General features: G+C 39.3%; 1 protein-coding gene across 2 annotated transcripts in view; it reads right to left on the reverse strand.

The window, feature by feature from the left end:
- DARS1 (aspartyl-tRNA synthetase 1) overlaps positions 1–23,899 on the reverse strand; it is a 67,570-nt gene that overhangs the window by 3,528 nt on the left and 40,143 nt on the right. For both annotated transcript variants that reach the window (XM_037911997.2, XM_037911998.2), the window contains 7 exons: positions 8,008–8,119; positions 5,952–6,086; positions 4,796–4,943; positions 3,653–3,799; positions 2,559–2,601; positions 997–1,077; positions 157–268 (listed from right to left, as the gene is read on the reverse strand). In XM_037911997.2, coding sequence (XP_037767925.1) covers positions 157–268; positions 997–1,077; positions 2,559–2,601; positions 3,653–3,799; positions 4,796–4,943; positions 5,952–6,086; positions 8,008–8,119 — 778 coding nt within the window. The remainder of the gene's footprint in view (positions 1–156; positions 269–996; positions 1,078–2,558; positions 2,602–3,652; positions 3,800–4,795; positions 4,944–5,951; positions 6,087–8,007; positions 8,120–23,899) is intronic.

Below are 23,899 nucleotides of genomic sequence, written 5' to 3' on the forward strand. Positions count from 1 at the left end.
AAGACAGAAATAGAGAAAAAGGTTTTGATTTCATGCTTCAATTTTGAACTGTTCTCTCCCTCATTACCAATGCTTTGCACAGATTTTGGAAGTCATATGAAAAAACAAATTCTATCTCACAATTTATAATCTTTCGAAGTTTAAACATTTTATTACCAATGCCATGATGCTGGGCTCTTTCTGTCAGCAGCTGAGGATTGTGAATTCTCTGAGCCCCAGATAAAATCTCTTCCCCTCTCATGAACATATCATAGGAGTTGGAGTTTTTCTGGAAAGGAAAAGTTTGCATTTCATTAGTGATTGAAGTTGGAGAGAAGGGTGCATTTCCCACTGACACCTGCTCAGCCTGCAACCAGCCAACATGCACTTTTCAGTAACTTCACCTATGATACTTGATGCGGCGAGATGACGGTGTGAAGTACTGTGGGCTACAGCAGCATCAGTAAGTAAATTCAGCTCTGCTTCCTGTCATCACATTCAGACAAACTTGATTTATGAACCTGAATTCTTCCACCTCCCTCTTTGCAGAATCACAACATTTATATCTGGAGTTTCAGCAAATGTAAATGTAAAAACGCAGAGCCCATTCTGGCAACAATTTGGGGACTCCATACAAAAACTAAAGAAAACATAGCTTCCTCTACAGCTTTTATTCCCCTGTAAGAATAGTTTTGCTCTCCATGCATTAGTGACTACAGAAACAGCAGTACTCTATTAGACAAGGACTCTGCTGGGAAGTTTTCTCCTACGGGTTTCTAATATTTACAGCTCTGTTTTCTTTCTGGCAGATTTTTACTAGTAAATGTAACTGTAATACATGTATGGCCCATCAGACATTGGTTTACTCCTAATACCAATGTGAATAACAAATCTTATTGGAACTGCAGATCACATAAGAAAAAGTTTTTAACTCAGCTGTGCTTGTCAGATTAGGTTTTCATAGCTAGATTAAAACTTTGCTTTTTCACACTGACAACACTACACAACTTTACTTACGGGATTTCCTGGGTCCGGCATTGTATAGAAAGGCCTCACAGCCAGAGGATATTTGTCAAGAATATAGAAGTCTGTATCATACTGTAAGAAGACCAAATATTTTAATAAAGTGAATACTAGATTAAATGGGGTGAGGTGAGGGTTACATAGAGGAAGCCACAATCAATGATTGTTTTAAATCTAAACAAAAGGTCTGTTAGTTTAAAACCTCATCTTTTTATTAACTTTTGCACAATTTAAGAAAAGGAGAAACAGTTGGTCCATTTATTTCACCATATCTTAGCTTGAAAAACAATAATTAAAAAGGGGTACTACTATACTATCTTTACTAGATTTTTGGACACTGCATTTGTAATGAGCTCTAGCATTCTTGAATATAAAATTCCTTGTCCCAATAAATGTGGTGGTGTTTTTTTTAAATTTGCCAAAACACAGATTTTCCCTTCTCCCACCATTCCTAATGGAAGCCAAACTAAAGGGCTACATTTTATTTATGTTCTTAGTGCACCAGGTTGAATGTACTCAGAATGATGTTTGTCAGTGAACTAGTTACTGCAAAACTACCAGGAGAAACTCACATTGTGTTTTGGTTAGAGCAACTAAAAATCTTTTCTGGGAAGAGTAGTTTTTTAAAGCATTATCATTTTGGAATTTACAATCTATGAGATGGTAAAAAATAAATATTAAAAAAGCCAATAAAAAGATATTCAAATATTTACTTTATAGTTTGCTTTTAAGAACAATTATTCATGTGAAAGAAAATAAACTGTCAATAGATTGATGAATAGTAAAAAAAAAAAAAAAAACAACCTCTCACACATATCTAGAACAGAGGTCCCCAAACTGTGGGGTGCACCCCCCCTCGGAAGGTGTGTAGAAACGTTTGGGGGGGGGGGCACAGCAACCCCGTGGGGGGGCGGGGAGGGAGCACCACCCAGCCCCAGCCCTGCACCTGGCCCTATCCCCAGCTTTGGTGCGGCTCCACACCCAGCCGGGGGCTTGGCACCCCAGCTACAGCTCCACTCCTGGCCCCACCTCCGCCCCCAGCTGCAGCTCTCTTCCAGGCCTGGGGCCGAGGCCCGGGCCAGGACCGGCGGTGCACCTGGCCGTGGATCAGACTGCAGGCCCCCACCGTGGCCAGCTGCAGCTCTGCTCCCGCCCCTAGCCTCGGCCCCTTGCTGCAACTCTGTTCCCAACCCTACTCCTGGCCCCAGACCCACCCCCATCTGCGACTCTAACCTCAGCCCTCTTACCCCGTCCACATTCCCACTCCCCCCATCCAGACTTGCAGCCCCGCTCCCAGCCCCAAGGGGTACGGACAGGGGTAAGCGGGGGGCACGCCCCTCAAAAGTTTGGGGACGACTGATTAGAATAATCATTGAGGAAGTCTTATGTCAATCATAGAATGCTGCCCAAATGACTCTGGCCTGTTCTGAAAACAGCCTGAATTAGAGATGCAAAAAGCTGTTTTGTACAAAACAGACATTTCTCTCTAGTTTTCTATGTTGAGATTAACCTTCAGTTTTAATAAAGAGAGTAATTTATTCTGAAGTGATAGGTACCTTCTCTTTCACCAGACGACCCAGAAGCTTTTCATTTGGTGTGCTGAAAAGAAATATTCTCACCATCAGAATATATCAACTTAGACCTTTACCAGACATACACCTCAAAGAACTAAACAGATTTATATCTGATGGGTTCCCCCACACCCTCCTTTGGAAAACATACAAATAGTTCCTGAATATTTTTAGATCCTACAACTCAGAATTTTAAAAACATTAATCACATTTCTTTGTGTTCGTAAATGAAGTGTGGTAGTGTCCTACAACATCCCACTTTGCAGACATATAACCCCCCTGAATTAACTAATATCTACATATGTGCTTGCTATTACCTTGCTAGTTCTTCTCACATTATTTTGATTAGTGAAAGACTATGGGCCTGATTCCCCACTGCCTTGCACCTTGCACAGTCATTGACACTTGTGTAAAATGGGTGTAAAATGCTACCACTTAGATATGGAAATAAGCATTTTGCAATATTGTGCCCTCAGACTGCAACCTTTTGGGGGCAGAGATCTGTTATTTTTATTTACCTGTAGAGTAACACACACCTCTATGTTGTTGTACATATGTGAAAGAACAGAAATGTTTTTATGTGGTAAATGTACTTGGAAGCTGTTGTGAACCCACACGGCCTTTATCCAACTTCCACTGATATCAATGGGAATTAGATCAGGACCAACGTTAAACAGGAAAAAATGTATAGCCAATTTCCATGGTAGAAGGAGCGATCAATAAGCAAGATTTTTGACTGGAGAGTTTTTGAACTAAAATCACGCACAGATTCCTGCCACTGCTAGGCAGAAAAGTGTTTTATTCTTAAAAGGAGTTCCACCCTCCTCGTACTTTTAGTTTGTTTTGTGTTGGGTCCCAGGGCTTTCTAAGGTATAAAATCTACAGTAAAAAAAAATAATTATTTTCACATTCAGTCACTTTAATTTTTTAACAGATATGGTCTAGTTTATTCTTCATTTCAAAACTTGTGATGTGCTCTCATGCTCTTTGGTCACACAATGCAAAATTGACACCTTAACAACAGATGGTGCTAGACCACTTTTACAAGATTGTGCTACATGCCAACAATATGTATGTACCTTAGATCGTCTTCATCCCCCATCTCTACTCCAGCTTCCCTGAGCATAGCCAGAGCTTCACGGTACTCCAACCTCAGAGTTGGCTCCAAAAACTTAAATGGTTCACAAGGAAACTGTTTGTTCACTGTCAGAATTTCAGTTTGAAACCTGTATGCATTGGGGAGGGAGGAGGGGCGGAGAGGAGAGGTATTTAATTTGCAGTGGAGCAATAAGCTTACAATTGCAGTGCATATTTTTGCCACAAGAAGTCACTCTTGCAACACACAAAAACTAATTTGAAACAGTTTCTAGGAGAGTTCTATATAATCAAAACTGAATGTTATCCAAGATAATGCAATCCCCATTTAAATATTACAGAAGTTAAATATTTTAACACTACTCTTGCTGCTTCATTCCTCTCTCAAGAAGTAACTGACTGACCAGATTATTCCTCATAATCATTGCTCTTAAAAACAAAACAAAAAACCCAACCCTCTTTACTAGCTCTACTCCTTTGAAATTAAGTATTATGTAAATCCAACATTAAAAAAAAACAGATTTCCTTTTGGTCGGGTAATAAGATCTGTTTCTGGCAGCAAAATACTGTATAATCTGGAAATGGATGTTAGATTTCCTCCCAGAACTTGATGAACTAGATTTGTCATGTGAGGTATGTAGCAAAAAATGGAATACACTGTTCTTGGCTTTCATAGCAGATAATGCTGACTACTACAATAAATAGGATTCTAAAAAAATTTCTGTAAGAGCAAATATATAGCTCAACATCAAAATAAGGACAAAGAGTTTGCATGTGCACAAAAGTAAGGACATTTAAATTTGAGGACAGATAATTTCTGTTAGGAGGCCATTTCAACAGAAGAACAGTGAGTTTTCTTATAATGCCCTCTGACATACCCTAGGAATTACAGCCCAGGTAGAAAAAGATCATTTCCTGTCCTGATTCTTCAGTGAATTCCAAAATCTAAGATGCATAGGGCAAGTCAAGCAGAGTAAGAGCTTTAATTCTGAAGCGCTCTCGGTATAAATCAGGTTCCTAGCAGTTATTTGACAGAGCGAGGATGGAGCGCCCACTACTTTCCTGCGAGGACCCTAGAGATCTCAAGCAGACGAAGCTGTTCACGGAATGAAAAATGCTCTGTTTACCTTTCTTGAAGTCCCTTGAATATCTGTACTAAGGTGTCCGCAATCTCATCAACCACTTCATGATAGTGGTAATTAAAAGCCATTTCAATATCCAGACCAACAAACTCAGTTAGGTGTCTGTGTGTATTGGAGTCCTCAGCTCTAAACACTGTAAAATCAGAGTACAAATTCTGAATGATCTTGTATCCTAAAGAAAATGACTACAGTAGTATTTGATTTACAAAAAATAACTCAATCACATCATGTCTTGCATCAATCATGCATTGCTGTATGTGAGCATGACAATTCCTTTTACCTAAAACCACATACAACTCTTCCTGTAGAAGAAGCTTAATTTTGCTTCTTTGCTCCTCTTCCTGTCCCCAGAGCTTAATTTTGGTAATGAGCAAGACTTATAACATTTGGTACCTTTAGAAATCTTTAGTTCTCTGACGTTAGAAGTTGTTCTGCCAATTTAGAAATAAATCATTAGTTACCAACTTTAAATGTACTAGTTTTACAGTTCTGAGAAAGATATATGTTAGTGCTCAGCAGACACTATTTCTGTTTTTCAAAAGCTTTTGAGGAAAGGGAGATTGGAAATCAAGGCCTAGGGTTCTTTGCTCTAAATCCAATTTACATTGGGGGTGTTGTTTAAATGAAGTTGTTGGTAGACATACAACACAGGATGGGTGCATTTTAGGAATTAAAATAAATTTAAAGAATGTAAAAAACTATGCATATTTTTAACTGCTTGGTATTGGACAAGTGAAGAATGTTCATCAAGAATCATCAGCTTCTGGCATCACAGAGTTAGTAGATACTTTGCTAGCTTGTTTTAGCTCATCATTGAATTACTGACTTCCATTCCAGTCCTCCCTCTTTTTCATCCCTGGGCCTGGAATATTACATAGCAACATCTGCTAGAGAACACCAGTGCTTTCTATCAACGCATCTGACTTGAGCATTGCACTTTTATTCCATCAGCTTACCCCTTAAACACTGTCATGATGTCAGTCCAATTAGTAGCCCTTCCTTGAAACTTTTGTTCAGTATGTAGAGAAAGCAGCAAAAGGAATCAAACGTTCCGTGTGTGCACATCATCCCATTTGTCACAGGCTTGCTCTAAGCCATCACTGCAGCATGAAAAACTCTGATAAAACAAAGTTATTCTGACCTGGTCCAATGCAGAAAACCTTTTCGAAGTCAGCACAAATACACATCTGCTTGTACAGTTGTGGGGACTGAGCCAGGTAGGCACTGCTTTTGAAGTAGGATACAGTAAACACATTGGCTCCTCCTTCACTGGGAGCTGAAAAAGCAAGTGTTCACAGCAATTAAAATATAAACTTACAAAATCTGAGGTTGATCTATTCAAGTACCTTTGGGTTTGTATGTAAAGTTTAGGATGAGATATTTCAAAACCAATTAGGAGAATATACATAGAGCAACCATTAATTTCAAAGGGAATTGTATGTCTAAATCCTTTACTCAGTTTAGGGGTGTAACACGCTGGGCATAAAAAGTTATCCTGAGAAAGCAAGAGCGTGTGCACTAGCGTGCAAAGTCATAAGGAGCCAAGAACTCCTGCATTCTAATCCTACAACTGAAACCGACTCCCTTCTGTGCCCTCAGGTGAGTCACTTTACTGTTCTGTTTCTCTGTCTATAATATGAGAAAAATACTTTCCTACCTAGCTAACAAAGGATGTTGTGAGGAATTGTTAGCTAATGTTCTTAAAGAGTTTTGAAGATGAGAGAGTACTATGTAAATACTGAAAGATTACATCTCTTCCACGAAGATGAGCTTCTCTCTTTTACCAATACCCTCTCTCCTCAAACTCATGCACAAAAATTGTTATGCCATTTGAGTTGTAACACATCTTTCCCCCACAAAGATCTCAGATTTTCAGCAGCTATTTTTGCACATTCTCAGTAGAAATGGCTTAATTTAAGTAAATATGGTAACATAATTATTCTTGAGCATGGAGCAACAACTTTTGAAATCTCAAAGACTGAAAACAGCTAGGATATGAAAATTAGCATAGACTGTACCTACTTTACTTAACATTTTGCATAAACATAACCTCACTGAAACAAATAGGATGTTTGCACTATTGGTATGCAACACAGTAAGAATGGCACACTTCCTGGTGGGTCATATGCAGAGAGACCCTGTGAGCCATTTGTACTACAGCATCATTTCATAGTTTTATAACACAGAGACATCTAACATGAAGGTGGTGAACTGTTGCATTCAGTGAGATTTCGTGTAGTAAGACAATTGCTTACATATATTAGGTTATAAAAAGGCTGCCGTTACAGTCTCAGCTGACAACTGGTTTCATAAAATGAGAATTACAAAATCCACCTCTAAGAAAGATGTCTGGGTAAGGCACATCCAAGAAAGAATATCACCACTAATACTTTGCCCTGATACAGCACCTTCCATCAGAGAACTGCCATATACCTTAGCAACATCACTGATGCCTCACATACCTGACAGGCACATACCATCTCCCAATTTACAGATGGGAGAAGTGAGGCACTGAGCCGTTAACTGACTTGCTCAAAGTCACACAGCAAATCAGTGGCAGAGCCAGGAACAGAATCTACATTTCCCAGCTCCCAGTCATGTGCATTAGCCATTAGGCCATGCTTCTATGCAAAGCTATGTTAGCAGCTTCAAATAACCTTATTTTGTTCTCTATAGATCTGACAACTTGCAATATTTTCTACCATGGAATGATCTTATGTTCAGTATCAAGGGAGAGAAGACTCTTCTGTGGGGAAGCTGCATTTAAGTTAAGTTATAAAACTACATACAAGTCTCCTCTTGTTTATGTAACCAGGTGCATCTGACTTTAGATTGGTGGAACCCAACATTCAAGAGTGTCCAGGTTCAAGAGCAATCTTTGTTTAACTTAACAGAATTTTTACATGCCCACGAGAGACTGCAAGTCAGCTAAGAATAATCCTTTCTTGTCAGGAGTACTAACACTAAAAGGTGCAAGCTATGGGCCAACTACTAACATCTAGGGATAGGAGAACAACAGAACACACTGTTTTTCCTTTCTAGAAGATGCTATTCTAAACTTTAAAGATAGTAATTTATTGCTTGTTAAAAAGAAAAAAAATCATCATTTTTCAGACCCCCAAATAACAATCCAGTATCGCTGTGCTAAGTAAATGCCATCCCTCAGATTTGTAGTTGGTAATTAAACCACACAGTACCTGAGATGATTTTGGGAGTCTGAATTTCCACAAACCCCTTGTGAATGAGAGTTTCTCGAAAGAGCTGACAGATACCAGACTGAAGGTGGAAGACAGCTTGACTAGTACAGGTCTATAAGAAAGGAAATAAAATAATGAATCCTGAATTAGTTTTACTTGCTGAACTTTATTACTTTTGTCATGACCATGGAATGTTTAAGCTATTCTCTCAGGAGTGCTTATCCCATATTCCGAATGGCCTGAAAAGAGAGAAGTCTGAACTGAGAATTACTGATTACCCGAAAACAGTAATAGCAAAGGTAACAAAAGTGAAACCCTTTTACTTCACTTTACAATGCATACAGTTACAAGAAGGCACTAATGTGAATTTTACGCCCTCTTAAAGAACCACTAAGTTGTGAGATACATCATGCTTCTCCAAGACGAGATTTACAGTACGATAACACTGTAAAAGCTATATCTACTAGGAAGCTTTCATTGCATTGAACCAAAACAGATGCAGAAATATATAATGAATTAGTTTTAAATGAATACAAGATAAAAACAATGACCTTGGTAAAACACATAAGGGAGAAAAAATTGTTTAGTCCTGTTAAAGAGACCACTGAAATACAGGGCCTTTGGAGGTGATATAAGATGTACATATAGACATAAAACCCCCCAAAACGAGACATAAAAGCATTTAAAATTTCCCACAAACACTGGTCAAGTAAACTGCCTTTTGTTCAGTCTTTCCCATGTTTGCTGCAAAATGTAAATCACCTTTTAAAGTGAAAACCTTAAAAAAACGGTTATAAGAATATTGCTTTTCATGTGTGCAACAGTTAACGCACTTGTACATCTAAGTGCACTAAATATTCCTGTAACGCTTTTTGGAGCGCTGGTGTGAAAAAAGTAAGTCAATGCTGAAAAATACTTCAATACGTCAACACTGAACCCACATCTGATTTCATGCATATACAGCATGAAACCTGACAGTTAGTGATCTACAGCTGTATATAAATATATCAGATCTTTCAGTTGCTTGCAGGAGTTAACATTTTTTTCAAAAAAATATGATCTGCGTCATAGCACTGTTTACTTCTTCTTTCTGCAATGTATCTGACTTTTCAGTTAGGTGAGGAGAGACTTGTGGTTTTTCACATGACATGCCACCAAACCACATATACCCATAAACCAATCAAAACAAATCACAATCATCCAAGTTTAGACAGACAGCATACTGAATGCTTGGAAACAAACCTAGGCTCAGCTCCATCGGAAGATGAAAATTTCACTCAACTCAAAAAGCAAAATAGAAAGCTATAAAATATTGTGGCCTTGTAATAAAATGCCAATAAACTCTAAATTATCAGTCTGATTACATGTTTTGGTGTATGAGTGAGACTCTCTTCATAGTTGCTGGAGTTTTCACAGACTGATGTCTTAACCACAACTGTACTCCCAATACTTTCAGAATGTGGAAACTAAGGTTTTGAACAACAGTTAAGAAATGAGTCCTCTCTACCTTTTTTCAACCCCTGCCCTGCTCAGTTTCCAAAATATATTCACTCCAAGAGGCAAGCACAGACGCCAAGACAACAAATTGACCCCAAGCCTTGTGGGCTTAGGCATTGCAGTATAGAGTGCTATATCCAGACCATGGGAATGATCCAGAGGGATATTTTTCTGTTTTGCAATTTAATACTGAAAAGTTGGAAGATATTGTCCACCAGATGATGACCATCCAAGCCATCAAATTTGGGACCTAAATTGTCAGTGCCTTATATCTGATTAGGAAGGAGGTATGTGCTACTATATGGCACCATATGATATGCCACTATCAAAATGCTCACAAAGGCAAGTTCCTAGAGTATTCCTTTTAGGTGGCAGAGTAATAATGCCTCTTCCATATGTTTGATGGACTACCATTAATTCTATGAGAGAGAGAATTCCTGGGCTACAAAATCATGAAAAAGAAAAAGAAATGGGATTTTGCTATACTCTTCCTTCCCAATCTGAAAGCAATTATTTGTTCTGCAGCCTAAAGCTGCACACAGTAATACAGCCAGCTGAGATCTAACCATTCTCTTTTATAAGTAGTTTCCCCAAGAATTCCTCTTCTATTTCTTTAGCAAGAGCAAAGAGCAAAGACCATGGCTTCCTAATCCCACATACAGTACTAAGTTCTCTTTAAAAAAAAAAAAAAAAAAAGTGAGTATTTGTGAAAGTTGTCAGATTGACAGGCCTAGAGATTGATGCTTTTATTTAGTTACATAATGGGTACAGCACAAGCAGTGACAATGCAACCCTCTCCAAAGTGCCTCAATGCTGACCTGATCGGACCACCTCCAAAGGTGATACGGTAGTTGATTTTCAATGCTCATTCAACCATTGGCTTCTCTGTGGAGACTGCCAAGAAGGGTACCTATTTAAAGTCCATTGTGATGTGGAAAACCTATTCAACGGGAATTAGACAGGCCACCAACTCATTTCACACAGGCTGCTAAAGAGCCATCACTACCAATGTAAAACAAATTCAAACTGCTGACCTAGAAGTGAAAAGCTCTGTATCCTATTACCAGTTTCCTGAGCTAGCCAGTCCTGAACTGAAGATGTGACAGATTATTCCCTGTCAATATGAAGCAACACCTCTCTCATTTAAACATTTTCACTGCATTAAAATAAGCCTTAGGACAACACAGATCTAAACTGAACTGGCTAAAGAAAGGAATTCAAGCTGTCACCCTATCCTTAACTATCTCAGCTGATGTATCTAGTATTGTGGGGTTTTACAGTGGTATGCAATGCTGTTACCCATGTGCTACAATACCTAAGTACAAAAGACCAAATTAAACAGTTACAAGCTCTGACTGTGAATAATTTACACCACCACTATTATTATTCCTACAACACAAAACCTTCCACTGATATATTGGCAAATTACATTGTCCGTGTCCCTTCCATTGTCTGTGAAGATTCCTTCACGGAATTAAACGGGAAATTGAAACAAACACATGCTACTTATATGTTATACCCATTGCAGTATTAATGTTCTAAGTAGGTCTTCTGATTTGGTTTCATATGCCAGCTCATCTGGCCTCTGTCACAAACAATGGAAGAAATACTGCCAACAATTTGAAACTTATGCTTTCTTGGTCATAATCTCTTCCCATTTTCAGCTATCAACTACTATTTTTTGGCCATTTTAATAATACAAAGTAGAATTAAAAATAAGATACATTTTAAAGATAGAATTAAGCTTGTAAATATATAGTGAGCACATTTCAGTCAAAAGGGGCTGTCTACAATAGAGTGACTGTAGCCATACAAAATACCTAGACAGAGAAAAAAGTGGTTCCAATGGAATTGAGGGCACTTAGCACCTTGCAGGACTGAGTTATAAGAGAGTAGCAATCTGAGCTCAGACGGGCAGAGCCAGGAACTATGAGTACAGCTAAGATTTTGTCATGGATATTTTTAGTAAAAGTCAGGGACAGGTCACAGACAATAAAGAAAAATTCACAGAAGCCTGTGCCCTGTCCCTGACTTTTACAAAAATGAGCCATGATAAAATGGGAAGGGGCTGGGCAGCTGTGGGGCGGCTAAAAGCTCCAGGGCCCCCACCACCCATGGGGGCTCAGAGCTCCAGGGTCTCTCTGACCCCCATGGTGGCAGGGAGCTGCAGGGTCCCCCTGCCACATCCTCAGTGGCAGGGAGCTGCGGGGATCCCAACAATTGCTGAAGAGGTGTTTATGCTCAACCAAACTATTTTTTTTTAAATGGTGTGCAAAAGGAGTAAGCATTCTTTATATTTATTCTGCAATGAATGAAAAGTCAGTGCCTATTGCAGGCTCAGAACTATTAGTTTAAAGCATTTGTCACTCTAACGTGTGAAAGAATATTTTCATCCATGTAAAAACAGTTTCTTTGTATTACTAGTGAAGTAGTCAGAACAATCAGGTTTCAGAGTAGCAGCCGTGTTAGTCTGTATCCGCAAAAAGAACAGGAATACTTGTGGCACCTTAGAGACTAACAAATTTATTTGAGCATAAGTTTTCGTGAGCTACTGCATGCATCCGATGAAGTGAGCTGTAGCTCACGAAAGCTTATGCTCAAATAAATTGGTTAGTCTCTAAGGTGCTACAAGTACTCCTGTTCTTTTTTCAGAACTACCACTTACTTAAAAGTAGTACTCCATACATTTAAAATCGGCAACAACACACCGGAAATGGCCTTTGCTGGATATATGTATTAGGAATTTTGACAAATCCAAACTATTCATAACTTTAAAAAGAGACTAAATTTTTACATCTTGCTTTTTACAACCTATACCCATTTAAATATACACAGAAGCAGAAAACAATTCATAAAAGGAATTCTGAAGCATTTACTGCTGCTTTCTGCCTGGGGCTATAACCAATTATTACAAGAATCACTAAACAGCAAAATTAAAAAGGGAGAAATAATGCAATTTCTCATTCTCAACATCTAGATTAAAGTTTGCAATTTAAAGTTCTTGTCCGGTAACAAAACATGCTTTTAAAAATGCATCTGGTCTCAGTCTCCAAAAAAGGTTTGAAATAAACTGTGTTATATTCAAATGTCAGTGTTATTTTATAGTAGCAATAATAAAATGTGAGTTTGAACTTTGTTTTCAAAATGCTAGAGACCGTATTACACTTTCCCTCCCAAATAATCTCCAGCAGGATAAAAGAAAATACACATCTGCTTCCTCATTCCTGCTTAAGAGTCACTTTCATGAAAACTTACAGCTATTTTCTGCAATAAGGAAACTGAATGCATCATATACTGAAGTCAGGCTTGAAGCCATTGAATATTTTGAAAGAACCATATTTAGATAGTGCACACTTTGGACTGTCAAATAATTTGTTCTAATGTTTATATCTTACTACAGGTTCCAAGCTTAATGGCTGTGCACTGCTCTGAAAAAAACCCCCAAAAACACTAAAGTGTAATTGGTTCTGTGGATCAGACTTAATGCAGTTCTGCACAGGCACATTGTATGTGTGTGATCAGACCTAACTGCAGAAGCAGAGCTGATAAATGCTCTGCGTGATCTGAGCCAAATCTTTTGTTCAAGCAAGACTCCTGTTGAAGTTAATGGGAGTTTTGCCGGAGTAAGGACTCTAGGATTTAGTCCATCATTAAACTATGGTGAACTTGATTTGATATTCCATTCCCCAGACAGACACTCCAGGAAGCAAAACTCTGAATCTGTTTTTCATCTGTTTATACTCCTCTTTTTATTTAACCATTCTTGACATACGGCTGTGAAATACTGGGGTACAATTCAGACTAGTGGGGGGCTCTGTTATCCCTGCCCTGAAACTATGGCTGCCTAATGCCTTGCTTAAGTAGCTCCTACCTGGGCTGCTCACAAACAGCCTTCCAGCATCCAAATCATGCCCTGAGTGTCTGTATGTAACTGGAGCCTGCCAGCTATACCCTGGCTCTCACCAGCCTTGATTATACTGCAGGGTGACCCAAAAACCCCCCACTCCTGGATCTTCCCCCAGAAATGCATGTCCTGTACTGCCCAGCCCACTCTGGGACCATACAAATATATTAGTTCATTATTCTTTGAGGGAATAATATGTGGTCATCTTATCTTAAATAGTTACCCAGACAGTTCAACTTAAATACACTGGATTAGATAAAACAGTACACAGTTAATAAACTTGAAGAGATAGATTTTGAGTATAAGTAATGAGGCATAAAATCTGGAAATGGTTATAAGAAATAAAACGCTTACTAGTATCTACTTAAACTATCTTAGTTGCAAAGCAAACTTCCTCACCACATGCTCCAGCAGATTACTGACCAAGCTTTCAGGTCAGGACCCTGCACTCCCACTCTGAGTCCAACAGCTATTTTCCTTTGTCTTCTTTGGTACGATGCCAGAGAGAGGAAAGGTGTCTGCCCCTTCTTTTTATAACTCTGTCCCCCACTTTGAGAAGCCATTTCAGCTAGGAGCAAGGCAACACACAATCTAGTAAAAAAAGGAAACTCCAAGCTATTTCTTTGCTAAGAGCCTAGAGATATATTTTTGTCCCTGACCACTTCCTTGCCAAAGAATGGCCATTTAGCAGGTAATGGTCTATCAGCCTTGTTGACACCTGGCTGAGGTGTCAGCTTGCCCTTTGTCTCTGAGAAATTGACTTAGCCACTCCCCAGACTTATCTGGGAAACATGTTCATAACTTTACATATAATGTTGCTATGTGCATTTTAGCATGATATTACTGCTCAGCAATTTATGAATTTTTAAATGATACCTCACAAGGCATACCCTGTACACATTATTACAATAGTGTGTAGTTTCTGAACACAGGGGCATATTCTGTCACAATGCACCTTTTGTTTTAGCAGTTTTGGCCATAATACTTATGAAAACAAAAGGGGTGTATGTCTCTGAATAGCATATTTAAGTGCAAACCTACAGGAGAGATACAGGGATGAAAAGGAAGGAAGAGTCCCTTACCAGCCTATTCTTCTGACTCCAATTCAGGAGTAGTGAACCAAATGTTGATTCGATATTTTGAATCCTATAAAGGTAACACAAAATTGATACTTTTTGTATCAGTCCAACCTGGAATATATTGTTTCTCAATTCACCTCCCACTAGCCTTTCAAATGAATTTTATCGTGCTCAGAGCAGCTCATGGCTGTCTATGAAAGTGGATATTGTAGAAAGCAATGCCAGAATCTGAAGCTTTTAAATGATTTTCTTCCCTGATACACACTACAATTTTAAAATGATGAAAGTGGCAAAGCTGACATTTACAGAAAGCCAAGGATCATAATTTAAAAATAGTACCTAAGTTCACTGTTATCAAGGTCTTTTGCTACCTGTCCTGTTGCAGAGTCCATTTTGCCACACAGCACTTCCTGTTAATTTGTAAGAGAGAGTGCTTCATAGGATAATGTGCATGCTGAGTGCAGAATGTCAGACAGACCTCCAGAGATAGCACAAAGGAACTCAACTTTTTTTTTTTATTGTGCCGTCTAATCTTTCAAACTTCTTTTTCTGAACTAGACAAATGGTTTAAGTGTGAAACTGCTACATAGGGCTTTTGTTTTTTAAATAGAAAGACCCTGACCTCGTGGTTAACCTAAACTTCCTTTTGCTGAACATATAGAAGAGATATCGTCAGCATCAGATTCACTGAGTTTTCTCTTATTAGCTGTGACCCATGAATGAAGGGAAGCCAAGGTAGGAGCAGAGGCAGTGGTTATAAAGAGTCCTGGGTCTGAAGATATCCTCCCAGCTATAGATTTTTCTCATAGTCACTAGATCATTTCGGAGATTCAGGCCTAGCAGAATCCTACTTAGATTATATGGTCGCTTAATCCTCCAAAGTAATTTTCCCCACACTCATATCTTTGTTCCCTAAGTAGCCTGGGCTGAACTTCTATTTATTTTGCTTATGTATCAGGGGTTTCATCCCCATCTGCTCTTTAAAAGAATCTTAAAAACCAAATGTTCATCCCTAGACTTCCATAAATTTAGAACAAACAAACATACATTTGAAATGTAAAAGGTCTAGGTGGTAATCTTAGTCTATTTATCCAGTGCACAATTGTTCTATACAATGTTTTCTACTGCTCAGTGTATTTTCAACTGCATCCAGGAATTTTTTTTGCCATTTAATTTAGGAGGCTATTCCTCACTACGATCTGACCGTCAAGATATTTTTCTCACAATATTTATCTTAAAATTTCTCTTCTGTAATTCTCTCTCATTATTACTAATTATGCCTCTTGTATCATAGCATGTCTCTCTCCTTGAATATTTTATTCTTCAAAATATATACACTTCTGCCCTGCTTCCCCACTGGCCATGTCTACTCTGGGATTAAGACCTGGTTCTAAACACAGTTCAGAATAAATTCAGGCTAATTTGTTTTAGCATACCATTGTGGATGAGGCCAAACCAAGTTTGGAAACCACATTTCCCTAATCTAGAACATAGTTTCTAGACTTCGTTTAAGTGTGATTTGGCTCCAGCCACACTGGCTGGTTATATTGTGTTTAAAATGAGGTCACCTGTGCTAATATAAAATAAATGTAGTTAAATGGTCAGCAAACACAATTTTAGACCTGGTGCAAGGACTATTTTAGTTGTGGTCTAGCCAAGCTGTATGTATTTAGTTCTTTCAGTCTTTCCTAATAAACCAACAGCTCCAGTTCCCTAATGATTTTTGTTGCTCATCTCTGAATTCTCCCATTCCTCTACATTTTTCTAATAATGAGGTACCCAGAATGAAATGCTATATTCTTGGTGTGATCTCACCACACCCTCATGGGCTGGGATTATGATTGTATCTTCATTAGGATTATTTTGCTAACATTTCCTGTCATTGCTATCAATGGTTCAGATTCATCAATAGGAGCAACAGTGGGACAGCTAGTGTAAAAAGGGCTTCAGCTGACTCCTGGCATTTTAAGCACCCTGCCATCTAACCCCTGCTCAGACCACACCTACATGAATAGAGCTCTTGAAACATTGGTGGCTGACTGGAGTCCTGTCTGTTCTAGCGCTCCCAACACTGCTACCACCAGAGAAACCAAACCATTGAAAGCAGTGATACATTTTTTTAGGATGAAGTTGCTTAGTACAGACAAGGCCTATTGGTCTCTCTGCTCTGTAATGGGATTCCTCTACATAAAATCATATGCCTATACATAAACACACACTTAGACAAAAAGGCACCAGAGTGTGGGAAACTCTCTCTTCCACTCTCTGTGCTCTGGAACAGAAATTCAGGGTCAGGTTCATGCATAGCCAATTTGGTATCCTCTGTTGTAAAGTGAAGCTCCTGCAGAACACTGAAAGCCAGCTTACGAATAGACATCAGCATGACGCAGTGTTTTTGTTCCGGAACACAGAGGGAAGTAGTGGTACTTAAAATGGCAACTGAAGGGGCAGGCAGAAAGGTGAAGAGTAGAGAGAAACTGCCCAAGTGTTAGGTGAAAGAAGGCCAAATAAGCACCTAACTTCAATCAACTGGAAGTTGAGGCCGGGTTGCTGATTACAGGAAGGGGTGTGGGTGGAGAAGAGATCAAAATTTAACCTCTGACCTTTTTGTCAGAATTCACTAAAATATTAAACAATCTTACCAGATTTCAGCTACTCTTCTGAGCTACTCTCTTGAGACATCCATTTAAGATGAGCCAACACCATCTCTCCCTTTACATAACCACCAATTCTTCTTAACTAGCAAGGGAAAGGGAAGAACATGGCTTCCGTTAAAGACAGAGGTGAGATTTAGAAAGCAGTCAGATGGAAATTGGGAGCCCAAGAGTTTCTGTGGCATTTGGGGAATTGACAATAGCGAGGACATCTGAGGCGGAAAGAGATGCAGGAGAGTCCATCCTCCTGAAGATCACCAGTTGCATATCATGGGCATTAAGACAAGAAAATTGTCTGAAGTAACAGGCTAGTAGGATTTTCCCTAGAATTTTGAAGAATTTAACATGCCTCTAAGCTAGAGATGAGTGAGGTCACAGTTACTCCACACTAGGTTCACCTCATCTCTTTCATCTCTGTCCCTTATGTTTGTTTTGGCATTTCAGCCTTTCTGGTTTCTCTCTCACTGTGTAAGTCTGCTACAGGTTTTTTCTCCCCAGAGGCATTAGCTTGCATTATGACCAAGTCCAATCTCAATTTGTTATTTCCTGCCAATATTTCTAACTTTAGGTACCTTCATATTATTTCTCCGTCCTCCTTGGCAAATGCATGATGTGCAGCAGAACGATGGCTGTGTTTTGTTTTGTTAAAGAGAGGTTAATAAAAACAGGTAGGTGATTTAGCCAGTCAATTTCTTAAAGCTGATGTAGTAGTAGGTATTTGAGAGGAACCTGAATCGTCAGAGGACAGCGGCTCTATAGATTAGCTTGGGAAAGGTGTTATATGTGTGAGAAGAAAGCACAGGCAATGTTGTGGGAAAACTGGACAAACAGTGTCCTTAGGATGGCATTGCTACCTAATATAATGCTGCATGTGAGACATGTATTATAGTACCTAAATTATTCATCAAATTATGTGCCATATTCAAAGCTTCCGTCTTATATTTCAAAATTGAGGTCTTATTAAGCTTCTTGAGTTCAAAACATTATATGTGAAAGGAATGCTATTTTTTACATTCTCTGAGTTATCCCTATTCAGTCATCTTGGTATTTCATTAATAAAAAAGGGTCCTAGCTGTACATGGCCATTTTCCAGATCCTAAATGTTCACCTCCAAACTATTATTGCTCACCATTTTGTGAATTTCAGGAAGGGCCTGTACAATATCTAATTCCTGCTTTATTATTATTTATCTGTATACATGTAAATAAAGATGCCTCCCACACTCTCAAAATTGAAAAATAAGTTAATAGTTTTTCCTCTGGTTAGGAAACAGAGCTCTCATCAAGACCATTGCCACAGCTGCTTTGTGGATCAGTCAAAGACTGCTTCATCACCCCTTTAACTTTCATCTCACAATTGGTATTTTTTTTCTTTTCTTTTTTTTTCAGTAAATGAATGAATTTAATACTCATGAATGAGAGATACTAATAGTTCTGGACAAAGACAAACATATAAAAGACAACAATCGCTCTGCAAGTCTCCCCACAGAGCACTGCAAATGCACCTCAACCTTAACATGCAGCACCCTTATTATTCCAACACTGGCCTTCTTTTGAGAAGCTTATCAGCACCAAATTGCCTGATGGTGATATGCACTACTAAAAATTAAGATACTAAACTATTTTCACTTGTGAATTAAAATAAATGCTAGAATTTGAATTTTATCTCAAAGTGAAAGTTTCATACTTTATTTTTGTTGTACAGTACTGATTACTTACAGTCAATTACAAGAACATAGAATCATAGAACTGGAACGGACCTTGGTCATCTAGTCCAGTCCCCTCACTCAGGACACGACTAAGTATTATCTAGACCATTCCTGACAGGTATTTGTCTAACCTGCTCTTAAAAATCACCAATAATGGAGATTCCGCAACCCCCCTAGGCAATTTATTCCAGTGCTTAACCACCCTGATAGTTAGGAAGTTTTTCCTAATGTCCAACCTAAACCTCCCTTGCGGCAATTTAAGCCCACTGCTTCTTACCCTATCCTCAGAGCTTAAGAAAAACAATTTTTCTCCCTCCTCCTTGTAACAACCTTTTACGTACTTGAAAACTGGTATCATGTCCCCTCTCAGTCTTTTCTTTTCCAGACTAAACAAACCCAGTTTTTTCCATCTTCCCTCCTAGGTCATGTTTTCTAGACCTTTAATCATTTTTGTGGCTCTTCTCTGGGCTCTCTCCAATTTGTCCACATCTTTCCTGAAATATGGTGCCCAGAACTGGACAAAATACTCCAGCTGAGGTCTAATCAGTGCGGAGTAGAGCAGACGAATTATCGTACATACTCGATCATAAACCGGTTCGTTTATAAGCCGACCCCCACAAGATGGATGAGTAAAAATGGAAAAATTTTATGATCCATTCATAAGCCGACCCTATAATTCAGGGGTCGGCAAACTTTGGCTCCCAGGCCATCAGGATAAGCCGCTGGCAGCCGAGATGGTTTGTTTACCTCGAGCGTCCGCAGGCACGGAGATAAACCTAAGTAAATAAAGTGTCCCGGCGCGCCAGCTGCTTACCCAGGACAGCAACTGGTGCGGAAATTTTTTGGGGGGGGGGTGAGGGGAGAAGCTGGGGGTTAGGGGAGTAACCCCTGTGACCACCCCCCACATGACCCCACCCCTAGCCTGGGACCCCCTCACTCTCCCCATCCCATCCCTTCCCACCTTATCTGGGGAGGACCAGCGGAGGATGTGTCTGGCCTGGCTGGAGCTGCTGCAGCACACTGGGCAGCGCGCCAAAGTGTGCTCCGACAGGCTGGACCGGGCAGCATGGCTGCAGCGTGTTCCAGCAGGCTGGGCTGGGCGGCACAGCCACAGCATGCTCCAGTGGGCGGGGCCAAGCGGCATGGCTGCAGCCTGCCAGCCCTGGCACTGCAGCTGCTTCGGAGACTGGGGGGAGAGCAGCATGGCCAGAAGCAGAGAGACTCTGGCCCCGCCTCTTCCCTTCTGGCTCTGCTGCCTCTCCTTGCTCCCTCTGTTGGGGGGAGGGGCTGTGTCCCACCTCTCCTGCTCTATACCCGTTCATAAGCCGACCCCCTTCTCTGATGCTTCCCTTTTTTACTAAAAAAATTTGGTTTATGAACGAGTATATAAGGTACTTCTCGTGTCTTGCTTACAACACTCCTGCTAATACATCCCAGAACAATGTTCGCTTTTTTTGCAACAGTGTTACACTATTGACTCGTATTTAGCTTGTGGTACACTATGACTCCCAGATCCCTTTCTGCAGTACTCCTTCCCACGCAGTCATTTCCCATTTTGTTTGTGTGCAACTGATTGTTCCTTCCTAAGTGGAGTACTTTGCATTTGTCCTTATTGAATTTCATCGTATTTACTTTAGACCATTTCTCCAATTTGTCCAGATCACTTTGAATTATAATCCAATCCTCCAAAGCAGTTGCAATCCATCCAAGCTTGGTATCATCCGCAAACTTTATAAGTGTACTCTCTATGCCATTATCTAAATCATTGATAAATATATTGAACAGAACCAGACCCAGAACTGATGACTACGGGACCCCACTCATTATGTCCTTCCAGCATTACTGTGACCCACTCATAACTACTCTCTGGGAACCGTTTTCCAAGCAGTTATACCCCACCTTATAGTAGCTCCATCTAGGTTGTTTATCAGAAGTTCATGCTAGACAGTATCAAAAGTTTTACTAAAGTGAAGATACACCACGTCAATGCTTCCCCTCTATCCACAAGGCTTATTACCCTGTCAAAGACAGCTATCAGGTTGGTTTGACACAATTTGTTCTTGACAAATTCATGCTGACTACTAGGGCTGCCAATTAATCATAGTTAATCGCAGTTTTAATCACACAGTTAAATAAGAGAATACCAACTGAAATTTATTAAATATTTTGGATGCTATTCTACATTTTCATATATCTTGTATTCTGTGTTGTAACTGAAATCAAAGTATATATTTTAATTACAAATATTTGCACAGTAAAAATGATAAACTGAAGAAATAGTATTTTTCATTTCACTTCATACAAGTATTGTAGTGCAATCTCTTTGTCCTGAAAGTGCTATTTAGAAATGTAGATTTTTTTCGTTACATAACTGCACTCAGAAACAAAACAATGTAAAACTTCATAGCCTACAAGTCAACTCAGTCCTACTTCTTGTTCAGCCAATCGCTAAAAACAAACAAGTTTGTTTACATTTACAGGAGATAATGCTGTCCTCTTCTTATTTACAATGTCACCACAAAGCGAGAACAGGCATTTGCATGGCACTTTTGTAGTCAGCACTGCAAGGTATTTACGTGCCAGATATGCTAAACATTCGTATGCCCCTTCATGCTTCACCCACCATTCCAGAGGACATGATTCCATGCTGATGACGCTTGTTAAAAAAAATGTGTTAATTAAATTTGTGACTGAACTCCTTGGGGGAGAATTGTACATCCCCTGCTGTTTTACCCGCATTCTGTCATATATTTCATGTTATAGCAGTCTCGGATGATGACCCAGCACATGTTGTTCGTTTTAAGAACACTTTACTGCAGATTTGACAAAACGCAAAGAAGGTACCAATGTGAGATTTCTAAAGATAGCTAACGCACTCGACCCAAGATTTAAGAATCTGAAGTGCCTTCCAAAATGTGATCAGGACTGGTGTGGAGCATGCTTTCAGAAGTCTTAAAAGAGCAACACTCCAATGCGGAAACTATAGAACCTAAACCACCAAAAGAGAAAAGCAACCTTCTGCTGGTGGCATATGACTCAAATAAAGAAAACGAACATGCGTCGGTCTGCACTGCTTTGGACTGTTATCGAGCAGAACCCGTCATCAGCATGGACGCATGTCCCCTGGAATGGTGGTTGAAGCATGAAGGGACATGTCAAGGTTCCTTCCCCACTCTGAACTCTAGGGTACAGATGTGGGGACCTGCATGAAATCCTCCTAAGCTTATTTTTACCAGCTTAGGTTAAAACTTCCCCAAGGTACAAACTATTTTACCTTTTGCCCTTGTACCTTATCGCTGCCACCACCAAACGTCTAACAGGTATATAACTAGGAAAGAGCCCATTTGGAAACTTCTTTCCCCCCAAAATCCTCCCAAACCTTACACCCCCTTTCCTGGGGAAGGTTTGATAAAAATCCTCACCAATTTGCATAGGTGAACACAGACCCAAACCCTTGGATCTTAAGAACAATGAAAAAGCAATCAGATTCTTAAAAGAAGAATTTTAATAGAAGAAAAAGTAAAAGAATCACCTCTGTAAAATCAGGATGGTAAACACCTTACAGGGTAATTAGATTCAAAACATAGAGAATCCCTCTAGGCAAAACCTTAAGTTACAAAAAGACATAAAAACAGGAATCTACATTCCATTTAGCACAGCTTATTTTCTCAGCCATTTAAAGAAATCAGAATCTAACGCATATCTAGCTAGATTATTTACTAAGTTCTAAGACTCCATTCCTGTTCTGTCCCCGGCAAAAGCATCACACAGACAGAGAGAGAGAGAGGCTTTGTTCCTCCCTCCCCCCCAGCTTTTGAAAGTATCTTGTCTCCTCATTGGTCATTTTGGTCAGGTGCCAGCGAGGTTATCCTAGCTTCTTAACCCTTTACAGGTGAAAGGGTTTTTCCTCTGACCAGGAGGGATTTTAAAGGTGTTTACCCTTCCCTTTATATTTATGACAGGACATATGAACCTTTAGCACATCTGGCACATAAAAATCTTTAGCGCATCTAGCAAGTAAATGGCCGGCTACAACAGTGCCATGAGAATGCCTGTTCTCACTTTCAGGTGACATTGTAAACAAGAAATGGGCAGCATTATCTCCTGCAAACGTAAACAAACTAGTTTGTCTGAGCAATTGGCTGAACAAGAAGTAGGACTGAGTGGACTTGCAAGCTCTAAAATTTTACAGTTTTATTTTTGAATGCAGTTTTTTTGTACATAATTCTATAGTTGTAAGTTCAACTTTCATGATAAAGAGATTGCATTACAGTACTTGTATTAGGTGAATTGAAAAATACTATTTCTTTTGTCCTTTTACAGTGCAAACACTGGTAATCAAATAAATATAAAGTGAGCACTGTATACTTTGTATTGTGTTGTAACTGAAATCAATATATTTGAAAATGTAGAGAACATCCAAAAATATTTAAATAAATGGTATTCTATTATTAACAGTGTGATTAATCACGATTAATATTTCTGATCCCTTGACAGCCCTATTTATCAATTTATTATCTTCTAAATGTTTGCAAATTGATTGCTTAATTATTTGTTCCATTATCTTTCCGGGTACAGAAGTTAAGCTGACTGGTTTGTAATTCCCTGGGTTGTCCTTATTTCCCTTTTTACCGATGGGCATTATATTTGCCCTTTTCCAGTCTTCTGGAAATCTCTCCCGTCTTCCATGATTTTTCAAAGATAATTGCTGATGGCTCAGATATCTCCTCAGTCAACTCCTCGAGTATTCTAGGATGCATTTCATCAGGCCCTGGTGACCTGAAGACATCTAATTCATCTAAGTAATTTTTAACTTGTTCTTTCCCTATTTTAGCCTCTTCTGATCCAACCTCATTTTCACGTCCAATCACTGCCAACCCTCCTGGTGAAAACCAAAACAAAAAAGTCATTAAGCACCTCTGCCATTTCCACATTTTCTGTTATTGTTTCCCCCCCTTCATGGTGTTTGTCTCAAAGACTGTATAATCTAAATAACTACCATCATTTTTTTCTTGGACTGTTTGTAAACAAAAGCCATCTGCTCTTCAGA

Source organism: Chelonia mydas, chromosome 11, assembly GCF_015237465.2.
Source record: "Chelonia mydas isolate rCheMyd1 chromosome 11, rCheMyd1.pri.v2, whole genome shotgun sequence".
In the NCBI taxonomy this organism is placed as follows: domain Eukaryota; kingdom Metazoa; phylum Chordata; order Testudines; family Cheloniidae; genus Chelonia; species Chelonia mydas.